Below are 18,221 nucleotides of genomic sequence, written 5' to 3' on the forward strand. Positions count from 1 at the left end.
TACATGTGTATTAAAAGAAGCGACTGCACACGGAATTTCAATGCTACTCTGCAAATGAAACTTTTAATCAACTCTCATCCGATTTTTGGTGCAAATTTCAGTGTCAATTACCCAAAAATATGACAATTTGAATATGGAACAATAATGTACATCACAAGTTAGAATGAGGTTTGTAGTTTTCATCGCTTAAGTCTACGCAGAAAATGTACAAAATATTTACAAATAGTAAAAAGAACAAAAATGTGTACATATGACTTCCACAGAAATGTATATTTATAAGGTATGTAGCTGTAATTTGTACTAAAAAAGATATCGGTGTTTATTTTTAACTGAGAAAGTTTTTTTACAGTACTTTTTTTACCGTTAATATATCTTAGTTCTCTTCCATTATTTCTATGATCAAATAAAAGGTTCTGACATCTGTTAAGCCAGTAAAACATTTCTTAGTATATCTGTATTAATGGACGAAATTTGTAAAGATAGATGCGCACAAGTCTTCGTTAAAAACCACTATCTCTCGTGGTCTTGGAACTCTCTGGTTTATTAGCACATCTGCATTCTGTTGTACTCCTAGTGTTGGATGACTGTTTCTCAAAAACTATGGGCTCCGTTCCGTGCACACGTACCCCTTCAACGGCCAGAAAATGAGAGTTGGGGAGACCTAGACTAGTTCCCAGTCCATCCACTGCGTATTTTGAATGATCCAAAGTTATTGCGGCAGTGATTTCTCTGGGAGACCACCGCAAGTTAAATTCGCGCACCGATGACGCCTGACGCTCATGCGAAGACGCTGTAGATTAGCTACAGCTTTGGCACATTCAGGAAGTCATGCGTACTTCACACCCCAACCAGTACAGTACGCACACACTGTGTGTCCCGTCCATAGGGCTCTCAAAAGTGGTAAAAATGCACCCTCTTTTGTTGGTGCACGGAGCCCATATAATTCCCTATGAAATCACACAGCCACCCTGGGGGATGAGGTCACCTTCAATGTCAGAGGTCAACCGAGGAATGCCATCCAGCTCCTGTAAATCAGGCAGAATCTGGAAAACTCTGCAGAAACGGAGAAAATTCAATCATTAAATTATATGAAAGCAGAATTAGCAGATTGTATTAACTCTATGGTGGTGTAAATATTGTCTCTTTTCTTTCTTTTAATATAAAACAATACAAACTGAATCAATACATCACATGTGACATGGTTTGTCAAAACCAGGCGGAATTGGGCAGAGCTGCAAATTGAGAAACAGCTGCAATATGATATGCAGGTGATTTTCAGAAATTTTGAGATTTTTTGAAATTTGTGATTCTACTTATATTTAAAAGGCAGCTTTTATAATGACACCTTATCTGAAAACCTTTTTCTCACTAAACTAAAACTTTAAAGGTCTATTACTCATTTTCGACATTTCGGACAGTCCAACTTCAAAATTTTAATAACTTCTCTTTGGAATATCCAACAAAAAAGAAGAAGAAAAAAAGTGGTATTTGAAAGAGCAAGGTATGTATTTTACTAATACTGCAATAACTCAAAATTGACTTCTCGCCATATGTACCTGATTTTGACATACCACGTCACATGAATTTACAAAAGTTAATTCTTGCAAATTACATTACAAATCTTTTGTGATATCACACTTGCTGTGTAGTCATATTGATTTCATCTAAAATGTGAATCTGCCTGAATTTTAATTAATTTGTGGATAGATATGTCTGAAAATGAAGTTCTTCGGTAACGTTACCTTTGCCTGTAGTGTTCCTGGAAGCATATCGGATTACGTCGGAGGTCTAAGACAGCCAGATGAGTCTTCCTGAGATTCTGTAGGCCGTCTAAAGACTTGATGGAGTTGTCGCATAGGAGAAGCGTCTTCAGGTTTGGGCACTTGGGAAGTTTCTGTTGGGAATTGAAAAGTGCTTTCATTCAACACAATATTCTTAGAAAATGTACATGTAGACATACAATCCGATTTGGAGGGGCTGAAATGTCTGACTTTGGTTTGTTTGAATGGACAAGCCAACGTTTGTTTTCAAAAAATTGTTTTAATCTTGCAGATAATAACTTTTACCGTAAATGAAGTCAAGTAGTTGGTGTTGAGGTTCAGAACTACACATCTGAAACAAAAAAATGGGAGAAAATTTTATTACACTTTGGATAATGCAATTTTACAACAAATAAAGCGCACTCTGCCATGATTGCTAATAAGAACGTCTGATTTTATCAATTACTGAACTAGGCATAAGTGCAATTTCTGACTTATTTAACTTTGAAGAAAGGCCCCATGTCCTGTAAAAGTTAGGTATGATGCCAATGCCTATTCTTGTTAAGTTAAGCCAAGAAATTGATTCACAAAGCTAGACCTTATTGTCGATTTTGAGCAAAATTTTAACTCTAAGCGAAGGAATCTCTGGACATTTTTGAGAATCTTACGATGGGAAGTTGACTTTGCTGAGATCTTCCAGGTTGTTATTGATGAGTTGTATCTTCTCGGCACGGATCAGTCTCTTCAAGATGCGCATAAAACTCTCCACTTGGTAGCGGTCTCCTAGCTCCTGGTAAGACAGGTTGACTGTCTGTTAGGAAAAAAGGGATCAAATGAAACATCAGTGGCGGAATTCAATGTAAATTTGCCACAGAAAGTTGCAAAGTTGGAGTCAAGCAGCCAAATTGATGACATCAATTTAATTAAGCAATGTTAAATAAATCGATGAGCTCATCTCTCATTATGCTGATGTGATGATCTGGTCCATGTAAGAAAGACCTGATCCATACTTATAAAAATTATACCCCCCTCAAAAAAAAATTAATTAAATGTTTATCAATTTTACTCATCAATTATTCAACTAATCGATAAATCAATTGTCATCAGTTGGTCAATCGATCCATCTCGATATTTACCAGACTATTCTCCCAGTTTTCTATTTTCCTCTCGTAGTCTTTCTTCTCCTGTCCTTTCTTCCCATGATGCAACCCTCTCCCTTGCTCATCTGTGACACTGTAGAAGATCTTATCTTTGATCTCTGGTCCTCGTCTGACCGGGGGTTGTTCAGTTCATCTCCTTTGATTTCATTGCTGTTGAGTTCGTGCCAGACAGTGTAGCGATATCGATTGCTCGGAAGCTGCATTTGAACAAAATAATAATTATTAAAAATAGATTGGGGAGGGGTGGGGTTTGGATTGTGGGGTGGGGCCGGGGGATCGGCTGTTACCTTTGGTAGTTTGGCTGGTTTCTGTTCTGTTTCTGCATGCGTGCTGATGGTGATGATAGGGATGTTGGTACCCGTTACTGCAATATATGCATTGGCGTCACTACTGCTTTGCAGTGAGGACGACCTGTGTGATACAATTACATACAAATAATTGAGCTGCCAAATTATAAGAATATAAAAAAAATAAAAATTGATCAGTCGTCTTTTCAAGACGACTCCCATTAGGCGGCAGCGTGAAGAAAGTTAGCACAAAACAAAACTTGGAAAGATTCCCATTACTGGCCATCACTTTTCACCCTGTGCACAAACCCTATGGGACTGGTCTGAAAATGTGTAAGTGTTTTCTCAGTAAAAATTTAAAATTTGTCACTGCTAATTTTGACTTTTTAGGACATTATCACTTTCTGACGGCTGATTGGTCATTTAAGGGGAAAATAAGTTATGGTCAGATATGGGAATCTTTCCCAAAAATTTACTTTATAAAATTAAAACTTAGCCAAAAAAAAAATGGAACTAAAAATAGAACTAGAACTTAGAAGCAAGTGGAAAAAAAAAATTAACCATGATTTAATTTTTTTCATTTTCAGTTAAAAACTTGGCAGTGTATATTTTGCCGGAGACGGCAAACCTTTAGTAAACGTTAGTTTGCCGGATATGCACTGAACATGCGCAGTTACTGTTTTTTTTTGTACCGTAACATTTTCCGGTGAAAAGTTTTAGTCTGACTCCATGCCAAAATTATCGTTGTTACCTCGTATTCACAAGATGGGATTCAGACCATTTTATAATTTCGGATTTTATTTCCCTTTAAAAAAAAATCCTCCAGAGCCACAAATCTGAAAAAAGAAAATGTAATACTCTGCAAAAAATGTTTGAGACATGTTAAAATAATAAAAGAAGAATATTCTTATTTATTTTGGGATGAGAAAAAAAACTTAAAAATGTGGTGCGGTCGGAATCGAACGCGAGTCATCCCGCTTACTAGAGCCTTTGCTTAACCATTAGTACTTACACCAAACGTGCTACACAACTTTTGGTGGGAATTTAATACATCTTATAATTCAGCCCTTTTTTAAAGAGTACAGCGCCCTCTGTTGATAAGGATTGCCGCCGGCAAACCTTTAGTAATCGTTAGTTTGCCGTCATTATCTCCGGCAAAATATCCACTATCTAAAAACTTCACACTCGGAAATTAATCAGTATTTTAATTGAATCTATTTAAATGTAATACCCTTCTTCTAGTTCCTCACTCATCGCTGCACCTGATATTCTGAGAAACGCTCTACAATGATTCCCATGAAAAGAAAAAAACGGTTATTTATCAGAACATGAACACAGCTCAGGTACTAACAGAAATCCACCTGCTCCACACTCGTCAATCACGTACGCAAATGAGCGAGTACGTCATTATCGCCATGACAAATATAGCCGAAACAGCGCCCTCAATTGTTAAACGAAAACCATCCAATGACCTTTGACCGGCTGAATACGGCACGTGTGTTACATCAGTTCAACTCAGAGTTTCGTGAGATTTACGGTAACCGAGATTTTCACTGCCAATTTTCACCCAAAATGTCGTGGCTTTTCGGTTTGGGCAAGACTCCCCCTCCACAGGAGGCTCCCCAGTTTCCGACTCTACCGGAGGGACTGTTCCCAGGCGGTGGAGGAGGGGGAGACGGGGGAAAGAAAGACGGGGATGGTGACGGAGGAAAGTCCGCCAACGTTCCGGGCACGGGGAGTTGGAGCAACTTCGATCCTACCGGGCTTGAGCGCGCAGCCAAGGCGGCAAAGGAGCTCGACACATCACGTAATATTTATCATTTCTCTGATCGTTTTGTTTAACTGATGCGTATCACTTGTTAATGTAGTTGGGAGCAACTATAGAATGCAGGGCCACGCCGAAGCAAGGTTTTTATTTTGCCTGGAGGCGTGGATGGAATAGGAGTAATAGATAAGCAAACCTGCAAAAAAGTGCTAAGTACAGCGAAGGAATGCACTGCACTTGTCTTCTAAGCTTCTCATGAAGGATCGGAAGGGAGGGCGTGCTTGTAAATGTCTTGGGGGCACTGTCTGGAGCGGCGGAGGCGCGGAGTCTTGGAGTCGCAGAATCGCAGAGACGCGGGGCACTGGAGTGGCCGCAGTGGCGGAGGCGCGGAGTCGCGGAGTCGCAGAGACTCGCGCCGATAGAGGGCGCAATTCTCGGCGGAATTTTTTTGAGAACGAAGCATCCATACCATTTTAAATGGGCGCGCAAATTATTAGGAAGGGAGGAGGGCGACGGGGCACTGTCTGGAGCGGCGGAGGCGCGGAGTCTTGGAGTCGCAGAATCGCTTTAAATGGGCGCGCAAATTATTAGGAAGGGAGGAGGGCGACGGGGCACTGTCTGGAGCGGCGGAGGCGCGGAGTCTTGGAGTCGCAGAATCGCGGGGCACTATACACTGGAGTGCTAGTGGCGGAGGCGCGGAGTCGCGGAGTCGCAGAGACGCGCACCGATAGAGGGCGCAATTCTCTGCGTGACGCGGGGCACTATCCGGTTCGTTAGTAAAAACGTCATACACGCGCTGATTACTAGCGCCCATTGGCTGCAAACGCTCGAGCTGCGTTAACTTCCGGTTCCAATCGTGCAGAAAGCGCTGGAGGTGACGTCACACTAACGAACCGGATACACTGGAGTGGCGGAGGCGCGGAGTCGCGGAGTCGGAGAGACACGCACCGATAGAGGGCGCAATTCTCTGCGGCTCCACGACTCCACGATCGATTTTCGGAGGTAGGTCGACTGCGGTTCCACGCCTCCACGCAGCCGTACGGAGGCGCGGATGTAGAGTAAAGTGGCCCTGCATTCTATAGTTGTACCTGTAGTTGTTATTAATGCTACAAACAATGCGATTTTAGATTTGGATATACTTTTTTTTTACTCCGCCATCTCCAATTAGAAAATAATGCGTCCAAAGTGTATACATATATTTTGTAAAACAAGCTCGAACTTTATATTACCCAAAACTACATGTATGTATTTATGCCTTGTCAAGTTGTCACTTTGAAATGAGATGTGGTAAAAATAATAAAGAATGAATGAATGAATGAATGAAATTAAAACAATTTTCTTTTATATTACTACTTATACTACTACTAGTACTAGTGATTACTGTATCATTGTACATGTATGGCAATGTTTGTAAGCCTATTAACGTTACTTGCTTTTCATAAGAAAGTATATAGACCAATAATATAAATCTGCGTCTGTATTTTTATATATGTTACTAAGTTACAAACTTGCAATGACTGACAAACATGACAAAGCATTCTGAAAGTGAAGCATCACATCAACTTCTGAACTTAAACATGTTAACCTGAAAAAGACATGATTAATGGTTATTTTATGTAAAAATTATTTCAACTTAAAACTTCGATTAAGTAATCACACACGTAATTGAGTAAATTAACCCCCAATTGTCAAAGGCCTTTGTTAGTCATGTTGTAAATTTTTTTTATGGTGATTTGTTTTTCCATTTCAGCAAATGCAAAGGGTGCTCTCGATTTGGCGAAGATGCAGGAAGGAACCAAGCAGCAAGAGCAGCTAGCTAAGATCAAGGTCAGCTAAGCCCCTCAGAAGAAACGAAGAATCACTTTATCATCCAGTCAAAACGATAATAGAAAAATTGCACAAAGTGCCCGCGGAGTGAACAGGTTCTCTTGTGACAACGAAAGTACAAAGTGTCTAGATTCATTCATATCAAAGACGAACGACGTGAGGTACAAAATGCACACAGTGAGGGCTTCTATAGTCATTAGTGATTTACAAGATGGTTTGTACACTCCTTCTGTCAGTACATTTACTCATGTTTATGAAATCTCTCAAGTAACCCAACAATTTTATGATGTCAAATCGATTTCATTATTTCGTCACTTTCTTGATTTCTCCAATGTGAAGGAGTATGAGGGTGCTCTTGAGCAACTGAAGGTCGAGCAGATCAGAGTCCAGCAGGAAGAGAAACGGAAGACGCTCGGTTCCGAGACACAAGAACACCAGAAGAGGGCGCAATACCAGGACCAATTGGCCCGCAAACGCTACGATGACCAGCTGGCACAGCAAGTAATGAAGACTCAGCATTGGTTTTTGTTTTTCCCAGAGTTCAACTCAGTGCCCTCTTCGCACTAACCACACTGACTGACTGACTGACTCTTGTGACTTAGACTGGTTGAAGACTTGTGAAGAGAGCCGGGCAGTGCTATTGTATAGGATTACCCTGTAATGCCAGTGAATGCACTTAATCTGGCCCATTGTCTAGACCAAATGCATGAAAAGATTTGACAGTGATTTTTTTCCCCTGAATTTTCAGAGGCGGATGAATGAGGACAACCTTGCAAGACAAGAAGAGTCAGTCAAGAAACAAGAGGGCATGAGACGATGTAAGCATGAGGTCAAAGCGGCAGGTCAAAGGTCAAATGAGGGTTGGGTTATGAAGTTGTAGACTGCCATGATCCCTTGGTCTGAAGTCCAATATATTCTGAACAGAGTAAAGTGGGTATCAGGTTACCAGACCAAAACGTTAGCCCATATGAAGTGAACTATTTTTTATGGGATGTTTTATTAATTTTTTTAAAGGGGTTGGGAGGGTGAAGATTGGAGTTTCAGTTCATTCAGTAGGCAGGAATATAGAGATATAGTAACAGAGTTACTTCACCCTGTATCCATTTAACTGGCTTGATAGATTAACCTTTGACATTTATATCACCATAGCAACCATAGAATACGAGGCGGAGCTTCGGCACAAGAATGAAATGAAGAAACTGGAGGCGGAGTTACGAGGCAAAGCCAAGATAGAGAGGGAGAATAAGGATATACGCAAGGAGCAGATCAGACTAGAGGCGGCCGAACATCGAGAGACCGTGCTGCAATCAATCAAGTTAGTAGTTGCTTTGAAAAAACAAAGATGAACCTTTTTACTCATATTAGTGTAAACTAGCCTCCATATGGACTTGTGCTGGAACTGTAGATGGTTTAATGCGGCCCACACTTGTGAGACGGTGATGAACATATGGCATGCACTGAATGGTGTGTGTATAAAAAATACAAAATTCCCCTTTGTTATGTGTGAAATTTTTGTGGAACACATTTTGTGCAACTTTCTGCTCCTCTTCAGTGTATGAAAACTATATGACATCCCTTTTTGGTTAATTGTATTAAAAAATGGACTTCTTTAAACATTGAGACATGGGAGGAATGCGCCTGAGCATGTTCAATCTCATGAGTTCTTTCGAACGTAATAAGTTGTCCTGTACTTTTTTCCCCAGAACTGCAGGAAGCATAATTGGCGACGGTCTGAAGAGTTTTATATCGGACTGGGACAAAGTCTCTGCAACGGTAAGTCATTTCTTGTTGAATTTTCCTCTGCCTTCTAACCAAAACTCACTTTAGCTTTTCGCGAGGAACTTTCCTGCAATCTCCAATATTTAGCATGTTGTAAGAACCCAGTAGTACATTCTCTGTGGTAAATGTGGAGAAAAAATGGCTGCACTCTATCTTCCCCAATCCTAGAAAATCCTCCAAAACCTGTTGGAATTTGAAGGGTCTGGGAGAGGAATTGTTAATTTTGTCTTGTCTTCAAGATTTAGCCCACTTATTCTCTCATAGTCTTCTGATATTTAAAATCTGGTCAAATTTGTGAAATATCTGTTAATTTGTCGCTTTTCTCATCTGCAGGCAGCAGGGTTGACGCTGATCGCGCTGGGTGTCTACTCGGCCAAGATGGGTACAGGGGTTGCTGCTAGGTACATTGAGGCCCGCCTGGGCAAGCCATCTCTAGTCAGGGAAACTTCACGGTTGACGCCGTTGGAAGTTTTACGACATCCCGTGAAGACCACAAAGAGGCTGATCAATAAACCACTAGATGCTCTGAGAGGGGTTGTTTTAAAGGCGAGTTCTATGGAGAGAAACATCTACATCTACATCTACAAAGATTCTCACCAAAGCCTGTTCAGCATCTAGATACATACCATTTTGCAATGTATTTAGATAGATTCAATATACTTCTAAATCGTTTGCATTTGAGGGATTTTGTTGATTTTAAGAGGCTTTAAATTTTGTTACTGATGGCTTCTTTTGGACTTTCACATTTTAAAAATGTCTGATTTTCAAAACCTTTAATACATTTTTTGAAACTAAGGTTCCTCAACTAAATTTTTGTGACACAAAATATTGAAAATTATACTACCTTTAAATTAAACATTGCAATACATTTTTAAGGTACGCTAGTATACCAAGAGTGTAATTTGAGTTTGTGTGAGCTAGTCTGACATTTTGTCAATATCGTTTCTCTGCAGCCATCACTTGAGGAGAGGCTACGTGAGATTGCCATAGCAACACGGAACACGAAATCTAACAAAGGTTTATATAGGAATATTCTCATGTACGGCCCGCCGGGAACAGGCAAGACGTTATTTGCAAAGGTACAAATTATTTTTCATTTTAACTTTTTGTTTTTAATGATTTTCTACCATTTTGTTGTGAATTCCGAACCATTGTTATCCCCATGGTAACAGATGTTACTATAATTTTTTGATTTCCTGGCAGAAACTAGCTGTTCACTCAGGAATGGACTATGCCATTATGACCGGAGGGGACGTTGCTCCGATGGGCAAAGAGGGGGTCAGTGCAATGCACAAACTCTTTGATTGGGCCTCTACAAGTAGAAGAGGGTGAGTGTAAGATGGAACCTTTTGCATAATGGTACGGTCCACTAAATGAAACTTTCCACAAATTAAGCATTTTTCTTCGCATTTGTTCGCTAAAAAAACAACAGACACATACACTCAAACAAACACTTACATAAAACAGGCTAGCCTTGACCAAGGCTATCAGTTGTTCCCATATGAGCTTGTTCCCGCTACCGCACACGGCGCGCGCAGCAACACAATGTTGTACTATATACCGTTAGCCCCAACGACCCTTGCGTGTGCTTTGTGTGCATGTACGTACGCCCCACACTCACTTCCGCAAACAGCCGTACAGTAAATCGAGGCAGAAGATAGCCTTGACGCAACCGTGTATGCTGAATATGATAATTAGTTCGCGCTATGGTAAACAGTCTTCTCTCATTGGATAACGGCTGACAAAAATATGAATATTTATTAAATTGCATAATACGACCAAAGGTTTATAAACCAGACGGCCTGTGGTAACAATAATTATTGTAAAACACCCCCTTAAAATCTTAAATAATAGTAGAATAATATTTATAAAGTTACACATAGTTTGGGTCGAAAATGAAATGAAAAGGATGAAAAATTAGACCTTCAAAAAACGGCAAACGGTACAAAACCGCACGCCGGCAAAAATGATGTCACCATGCACAGAGGCCACGTTGGGGCCGTCCACTGTAGGCACCGGCCCGGCTGGCGCCATGCAGTGAGACACGCTGCGCTTTCACGTTCAGCGGCCTAAAAAGCGCTCACACTATTGAGTATGTATCTACCGCTGACTTTTTTTTGGGGGGGGGGGGGGTATCTCTCCTTCAGCAAACTTATTCTGTAAGACTGATTTTAACTTGTATGAACAACTTATAAGTTATATGTCGTATGTACGACTAATATATCGACAGGGTACGACATATTTCGACAGGGTACGACATACATGTCGACAGGGTATGACATATCAAACATATGACATAATGTCGACAGGTGCCAGTACGACATATATGTTGTGCATAAGTCGAGTCGACAGGGTACGATATATGTCGCTTACGACAAAGTCGTATAAGTACGGCTTAATATCTCGTGTGTACAAAATATGAATTGTAACTCGTATGTTCGACTTGTTTGTCGATTATGTCGTACATACAACATATCTTGTGAGAACGACTTGTATCTCGTGCGATTTACATCTACGACTTACATGTCGTACGTATGTCGTAGGTACGACATACAATTAATACGTACGTGTTAAAATACATGTGTCGTACGTATGAGATGTACATGTATGTTGCACATGGTACGAATTCAGGGAGAGTTTTTTTTTCACCATGTACCTGACAGTTTCGTATATTTCCATCCCAAAGTCACTAGCTCGTTTCTTGCACTTAATTCATACGGGTGCTTATAGATACGAGTTAACCTGCATTCGATTAAATGTGTACCATTTGACCTGGGTCCGAGTTGACCTGTTCCCTACATTCGCTGTCAGAATAGCACGGGCAGGTAGCGGCGTGATGATGTACGCTGTTGCACCGACAAAACGACAGCGGACTGTCTTGAACTGTCCAATTCGCAATACATTGGAAATATATCATTTTGAACAATTGTTCACTCATATAGCGGCATATTTGATTTGTTTGTAATAAAACTGGAGAAATGGTTTAAAATGGGACCATGGTTTGAGTGAACATACATGTACGTGGTGTATACAGTAATTTGCGGGTCATGAATATGTATATCGCGGGTCAAAGTTTACGGGCTTTGATTGGATATCGTGTAATATATGCGCATCAGAAATTTTCGGCCGATTTCGGTCGAAACTATAAAGAAACACATAAGAATTCGCCACGGTTGCGTCAAGGCTATCTTCCGCCTCGACTTGCTGTACGTACGGCTGTTTGCGGAAGTGTGTGTGGGGCGTACGTGCATGCACACAAAGCACACGCAAGGGTCGTTGAGGCTAACGGTATAGTACAACTAGTGATTGTGTCGCGGCGCGCGCGGTGTGCGGTAGCGGGAACAAGTTCGTATGGGAACTAGCTGATAGCCTTGGTCAAGGCTAAAAACAGGCTTGAAAAAAAACCCCACACACACACAAAGAAAGTGTTCTTGCCAAACTTGATCAGAACCGAATAAGTAACATGTACCATTGCTCTCATTTTTGTCTCTTTTGCTTTCTCTTTTTCCCAGTGTTCTCCTCTTTGTTGATGAGGCTGATGCATTCTTAAGACGTAGAAGCACAGTAAGTTTTCTTGAACGCTCTAATAATGTATTCATATAAATTAGTTCAACACGAACATTGATGGTACTATAAATCTCAGTCACAATTCAAAATGCAAGTTAATTCACATGAAACAGAAAGTGCGCCCTGTGCCCGAAAAATGCCTTTGTAACAGGTGGTTTTGGTAGCTTGTGACTGAACTTAAAACTGAATGATTTATGATTGACTTGTGTGGCTGACTCGATAACTTTTCTGTCAGGGATGTAGTCGAGTCTATTACAAGTCCCTGCAAGTCCATCACAAGTCCTCCAGTCCCAATTCAACTCACAAGCTATTCAAATGAGCTTAGACAAAGGCATTGCTTTGTCATTGTTCATCCACTGTTACTTGTGACTGGACTTGTGAAAGGACTTGTAATTTTGTTTGTGACTGGACTTGTGAGGGACTCCACGACATCCCGATATTCTACCAATTGTGGCTGACTCAATTTTTCTTTTTTCTTTTTTTTTTATTCCAGGAGCTCATTAGTGAAGATGTCAGAAGTACATTGAATGCCTTCCTGTACAGGACTGGTGAACAGTCTAACAAGTAAGCAACTTTGGTTTCTGTGTAGTTCATGTCAAACGTTCACTTAATATTTATAGACATTGTTAATACGGGCTCAACCTAAATGCGTTATGAGATTTAAAATCAATATTGACACCAAAATCCTGATTCAAGTCCCTGGCGAATGTATCTGAAGTACTGTTCTTGCTTGAAACTCAATGTTCTTGTTTTGAAAAACTTGAATTCCTACCTCCTGAACTGAAACAATTGTCTGCTTGTGTCCAATTGTCAGTTTTTCTTAAGACTTGCCTCCAACAGTACCTTAATAGTTTTAGGGAATTTTGAATTGGTTTTAACTTAAAAAGAAACACACCAAAAAACAAAATTACGAGTCATTTTTTGGACTTTTTTTTGATCAACCTTCCGTGCATTTTTCCCTCAGGTTTATGCTGGTGCTTGCAAGCAACCAGCCGGAGCAATTTGATTGGGCGATCAACGATCGTCTGGACGAGATGGTGTCATTCCAGCTGCCGGGATTGGAGGAGAGAGAACGCATGGTGCGGCTGTACTTTGACAGCTACGTCATCAAGCCAGCTACCCAGGGAAAGAGGTAAAGCCGCGTCTGTATTACTTGGCTATGGCTTGTGATTACATACGCTCCTATGGAAAGCCGCTGTAGCCACTTCTCATAGACGCACTTGTCCCTGCTAGCCGTAGCTTTTGTCTTTAAATGTACAATCGACTCCCGTTAATGGAGTACTGAAGTGAATATGTCACGCGCATAAAATGTGTGTAAAAGTTAAGTGCGTGATTCAGCCCGTGAACCAACACTCGTGCGTACTCCATTCATTTGCACTACATTTTCTGGTTCTAAATGACGTCACACTTCGGTACTCCATGTGAACTCTGTTAACACAGATTCTAGTTATAGCAAACATGAAGCCTTGGTTCCGACTGTGCATTTATGTGCACAATGAATGGGACCGATGCTCCTCTTAATACACAATTCTGATATAACAAACACTTTGGGTAGGTCCGGCTGACTTTGTATTAACGAGAGTCAACAGCATCCGTGACACCGCCAATGAACCATGTAATCTTTTCAATGATTCGAAGGAATGATCCCTAACTCCTAGTCTGTAATATCCTCAACCATCACTAGATGATGGATGAAAAAGATTTGAAAAATATGTTTGAAGGTTTATTCACTGAGCTCCTGAAGTATATAGAGTACCAAGTGGCACAACCCACGGCAGTTCCACGAACCGTAAACCATGAATTTCGCAATGCAATGGGGCGTGCTCTAATATGCAAATTAGACGCATGCGCATCAGTGTCACAAAACGGCAGGTATTCCATAGAAACTCACTGGCAAAGCTGTGATACACGCGTGGCATGGAACAGTATATTACACCCCGAGTAAACTGTCCACCAACCAACCAACCAGTCCACCCACCCACCAACCCACCACCCCCCCCCCCCCCCACCCACCAACCAACCAACATAAGCAGCTCCAGCCCACGGCGTGTTTCACACCACTGTGGGAAAAAGATTGGCTGATCTGTAATGTCTGTGATGCTGGAATTACCCATTGAGGTATTAAACAGAGATGCCACTTTTCCTGTTTTAACCGGAATTCCGGTTTTTAAAAAAAATCTCACAAAATTCCGGTTTTTCCGGCCGTCAAATTAACCAGAAAAAGAGAAGAAAAACTGTGGAAATGCGTTGATTTTTACCTCGATTTAGTACATTTCGGCGCACGCATCGCACAACGTTGTTTGTTGCAGTAGTCTTAAAAACAGTCTGTGTGTATGTTGTTGCCAAGCCTGCATGCGATACAAGCGGCCAACGTACTTAATTGCACGCAGTATACAATGGCGCCTCGCGCGTGCTTCACCGCTTGCGGGCGTGTTGTGTGCTAAGCACACGTAGCATTCAGCCTGGAAATCAAGTCTATCATTTCAGCTATCGGTGGTTTCCGATCGCAGTGATATAATATGTGAATACAAAAAATGCGCGTACCAACCATGTTTTCGTTGAGCGCATCGCGTAGTGCAACGATCACGTACACTGACAGAACTCAACAGGGTGGTGGAATCGTGCGTGTTTCGTGTCGAATATTACGTTGGAAATTCGGGTAGGCAGAATAAATATTAGGAATATGGAAAAAGTCGAATTGATTGAACGAACCGACAGCTTTAAAGGCCATAGAAGCAAAATTAAAATATAAACAGAACTTGGCTTGGCTACAAGATAAAGATGACAACGGGGACTTTGTGTCGGACACGGAGTGGCTTTTTCACACACAAAAAAGTCTGGTTTTTTCAAGCAGCCGTTCCGTTTTTTTTTTCAAGCAGACCCAGTTCCGTTTTTTTCAAGCAGACCCTGTGGCATCTCTGATTAAAAGCTGCCAATTTTTGCTTCAGTGAACGTGAAATTTCTACTGTTGGTGCCATTATAGTGTCCTCATTCACTCAAACAACAGCCTATTGAGAATTTGTATTTTCAGTTGTATGTAACCCATGACCGTTTGACCTTTTTCTGTCACAGGAGGTTAAAGGTCGGCCAGTTTGATTTCAACGAAAAGTGTTCCAAGATTGCAGAGATGACAAAGGGGCTGTCCGGCAGAGAGATCGCTAAGCTGGGAGTGGCTTGGCAGGTAAGCAACTTTGTTATCAGCACACTTTCCTACATGAAACCGATCTTGCTTAGCGTGGTAAAGTTTTGCTAAGCCAAGTCAGGATACCAGCCAATATGGGTATTGCTAGTAACTGGTTTTCAGTAGAATTTAGCTTGATGACTTGTCACTTTCAATGCTCTGTTGGGTTTGTGCATTAATTCGAGAGGGCGCTATGTAAGGAGGGCAATGGTAGACTGGCACCACTTCCTACACTCTGCTAATATCTTTTATCAAACTGGTAGGGGTAACACTTCTGCTTGTTGATGTGGTACTGATATTATTGAAATATTATCGATTATAGTGAGGAATGTCAATAAAAAGTACTGGAAAAGTTGCAGGGAAGTACTCCCAATAAGCATATTGCATCTCGGTCAGAGATGTACAGTCGAACCCTGATAGAAGAAGAGCAATGTTAATACAAGACCCTGCCTATAACAAGCAATATTTTAGGTCCCTAGTCTTTGTTTTTCTTTGTTTTCCTATGTTTTCCAGTACTGTTAATACAAGGTAACTGTTATCTGGTTATAACAAGGTAATCTGTAAAGTCCCAAGGACTTTGTTATAAAGGTGTTTGACTGTATTGGGTTCCGTTCCTCGATCAGTCCTTCTCAGTCAACACTGGCTGATGAAGTTTCAAATTGAAATTCCTGGAGTAGAGCACAGTGTCTGCCAAACAGTGTGAATCAGGGGATATTTTCTCCCTTCCTTTTTCAGGAAGATGTCCCCCTAGCTATATAATCTTACCAATGGTTTTGCAAAGTGTTTTGGTTGTGTTGACTCTTTTCTGCCCTGTTTTTGTTCCCACAGGCCAGTGCCTACGCATCGGAAGACGGTATCCTGACCAGCGAGATGATCGACCTGAGGGTACAAGACGCAGTGGCTCAACACACTCAGAAGGTGGACTGGCACAAGAGTGAGGATGCCAAGCTGGAGAAGCTGGAGAAGATACGGGAAATTAAAACCAAGGGATCTTAGAAAATGAGAGTGAGATGCCTGGCTTCTCCAAGTGGGTGGTGTCTTGCCTGGGTTTGTTTGTGGGATAGTGATGCAAGTCTCAAGGTGTTGGTCTTGGTCTTGACTCCTGGTATCAGTGTCAGTGTTTTTCTTGGTCCTTCCAGCCTTGCTCGTCCACCTTCAAGCCTTGGTCTTTGACCTCATGTTTCAGTTTTGGTCGATGTCTTGGACTCCGACCAAAAGATTTTGGTCAGGTCCTGACCAAGTTACTTGGATGCCACTATGTAATTAAGCAATAGTTCTCCTGTAGGTTTTATGACATTGAGCTGGCATCCTATACTCTTCAGTTTTGGTAGATATGGGGTCACATGGGTAAATATGGGGTCACATGGGTAAATTTGGGGTCACATGGGTAGATATGGTGTCACATGGGTAGATATGGGGTCACATGGGTAGATGTGGTGTCACATTGGTAGATATGGGGTCACATGGGTAGATATGGGGTCACATTGGTAGATATATGGGGTCACATGGGTAAATTTGGGGTCACATGGGTAGATATGGGGTCTCATGGGTAGATATGGGGTCACATGGGTAGATATGGGGTCTCATGCCAAGACAAGGAGAGGGAAAGAAAAACAGCACATCAATTAAACCCTAACTTCCGAGAGTCTTTTACAAATGTACTAAGTACTGGACCAAGTCTGTCAAAATCCATCACTGACCCTGCTTCACATAATGCTTTGGGACCAAATCCGCCACAAGACTTGGTACTTATGGCTTGCCTACCAAAATCCCCCAAAGGGGGGGGGGGGGGGGATGGATTTGAATGGATTTGGGACGGTAAGGGCTAAGATTTTCAGATTTGGGGCTGAGGTGCTTCAGTCGTGTTATGCAGTTCCTACTTCCACCGAGTTTTGAATTATGCATTGCCATAATGGGGATCATCAAAATGTATCTTATAATTTTTCTACCTTTTTCTTTTTTTAGTATTTTTTTTAAATTCCGATAATGTTGAAAATGCAATGAATGTGCATTGGCGAATGAAGAAATTGTATTTAATGTGTTTTTTTTAAAGATAAGTTCACAAGTAATATGGACTGTGCAAGAACTGTTGTTTTAGACAGAAATAAATAAGCAAAAACATATCATTTTTTTTAATTGATCCGTTATTTTGAGAAATGAAATGAAAGACATCTTCCCTTAACCCTCCTGCTGTTTAAAAGGTCACAAAACGGTCAAATTTCCTTCCACTTCCCCTGGCATACTTTTAACAAACCAATGGGTCACTTGACCAATGTTGACCCAAGTATTAGTGACTCAGGACGCATGTTCAATATGACTGAACAAGTCTTTCTCGAGTTATCCTAGTTAAAGCATTTCTATTTTTAACCATAATGACCTTGACCCTCGATCTATGAATCCAAAAAAAACCAGTGGGTTTAAATTTACCTTAAATCAATCAGTATAATGACTTCTAAAGGCAACTTAACGTTTGAAGTTGGCAAACCCATTATTCAGGCTTCAAGTATCATTTCCACTACTTTTTTTGCACTTTTTTTAACAACACTCCTACTATTCCTACTTTTTTCTTGAAATTCTTACTTTTTCCCATTTTCTTGTCCCAGAACTCCGAAAAATGAAATCATATTCATAAGTGTTACTCATGGTAAGTCCCACAATGAAGGGCTTGGGCGCAGGAGTACTGCAACTGTACTCCCAAGAGCTTAGTTGAGGATGAACACAAGTGTTGTGAGTACAGAACATGCCAAATTAGGCTTTATAATGTTGTTGACATCAGTAACAAAAAAAACTCCTGAAGTTTGCACTGAAAGTCCTACTTTTATCCTGACTTTTGTCCTCCAAAGTCCTGTTTGTTGTTATGTTTTTGTTTGAAACTTTATGATGTTACTCATCTCC

At 41.0% G+C, this 18,221-nt stretch overlaps 2 protein-coding genes across 2 annotated transcripts; one reads left to right on the forward strand and one right to left on the reverse strand.

Annotated features, from left to right (window-relative positions):
• Positions 1-35: 35 nt before the first annotated feature.
• LOC119745593 (acidic leucine-rich nuclear phosphoprotein 32 family member A-like) lies at positions 36-4,601 on the reverse strand. Its single transcript, XM_038222069.1, is given in 8 exon segments — positions 36-1,053; positions 1,743-1,894; positions 2,067-2,112; positions 2,429-2,571; positions 2,897-3,042; positions 3,045-3,117; positions 3,208-3,331; positions 4,439-4,601. Coding segments are annotated over 8 exon segments (813 nt in total). The 5' UTR covers positions 4,462-4,601; the 3' UTR covers positions 36-947.
• Positions 4,602-4,668: 67 nt separating this feature from the next.
• Positions 4,669-16,617, forward strand: LOC119745592 (ATPase family AAA domain-containing protein 3-A-like). The gene is made up of 14 exons (XM_038222068.1): positions 4,669-5,014; positions 6,723-6,799; positions 7,139-7,300; positions 7,548-7,617; positions 7,949-8,114; positions 8,503-8,572; positions 8,912-9,124; positions 9,532-9,657; positions 9,782-9,906; positions 12,091-12,142; positions 12,639-12,709; positions 13,110-13,277; positions 15,218-15,326; positions 16,155-16,617. Exons 1-14 carry the CDS (start codon positions 4,675-4,677, stop codon positions 16,320-16,322), a joined length of 1,917 nt encoding a protein of 638 aa, XP_038077996.1. The 5' UTR covers positions 4,669-4,674; the 3' UTR covers positions 16,323-16,617.
• Positions 16,618-18,221: the final 1,604 nt, after the last annotated feature.

Source organism: Patiria miniata, unplaced genomic scaffold, assembly GCF_015706575.1.
Source record: "Patiria miniata isolate m_02_andy unplaced genomic scaffold, ASM1570657v1 HiC_scaffold_7, whole genome shotgun sequence".
Taxonomy (NCBI): Eukaryota; Metazoa; Echinodermata; class Asteroidea; order Valvatida; family Asterinidae; genus Patiria; species Patiria miniata.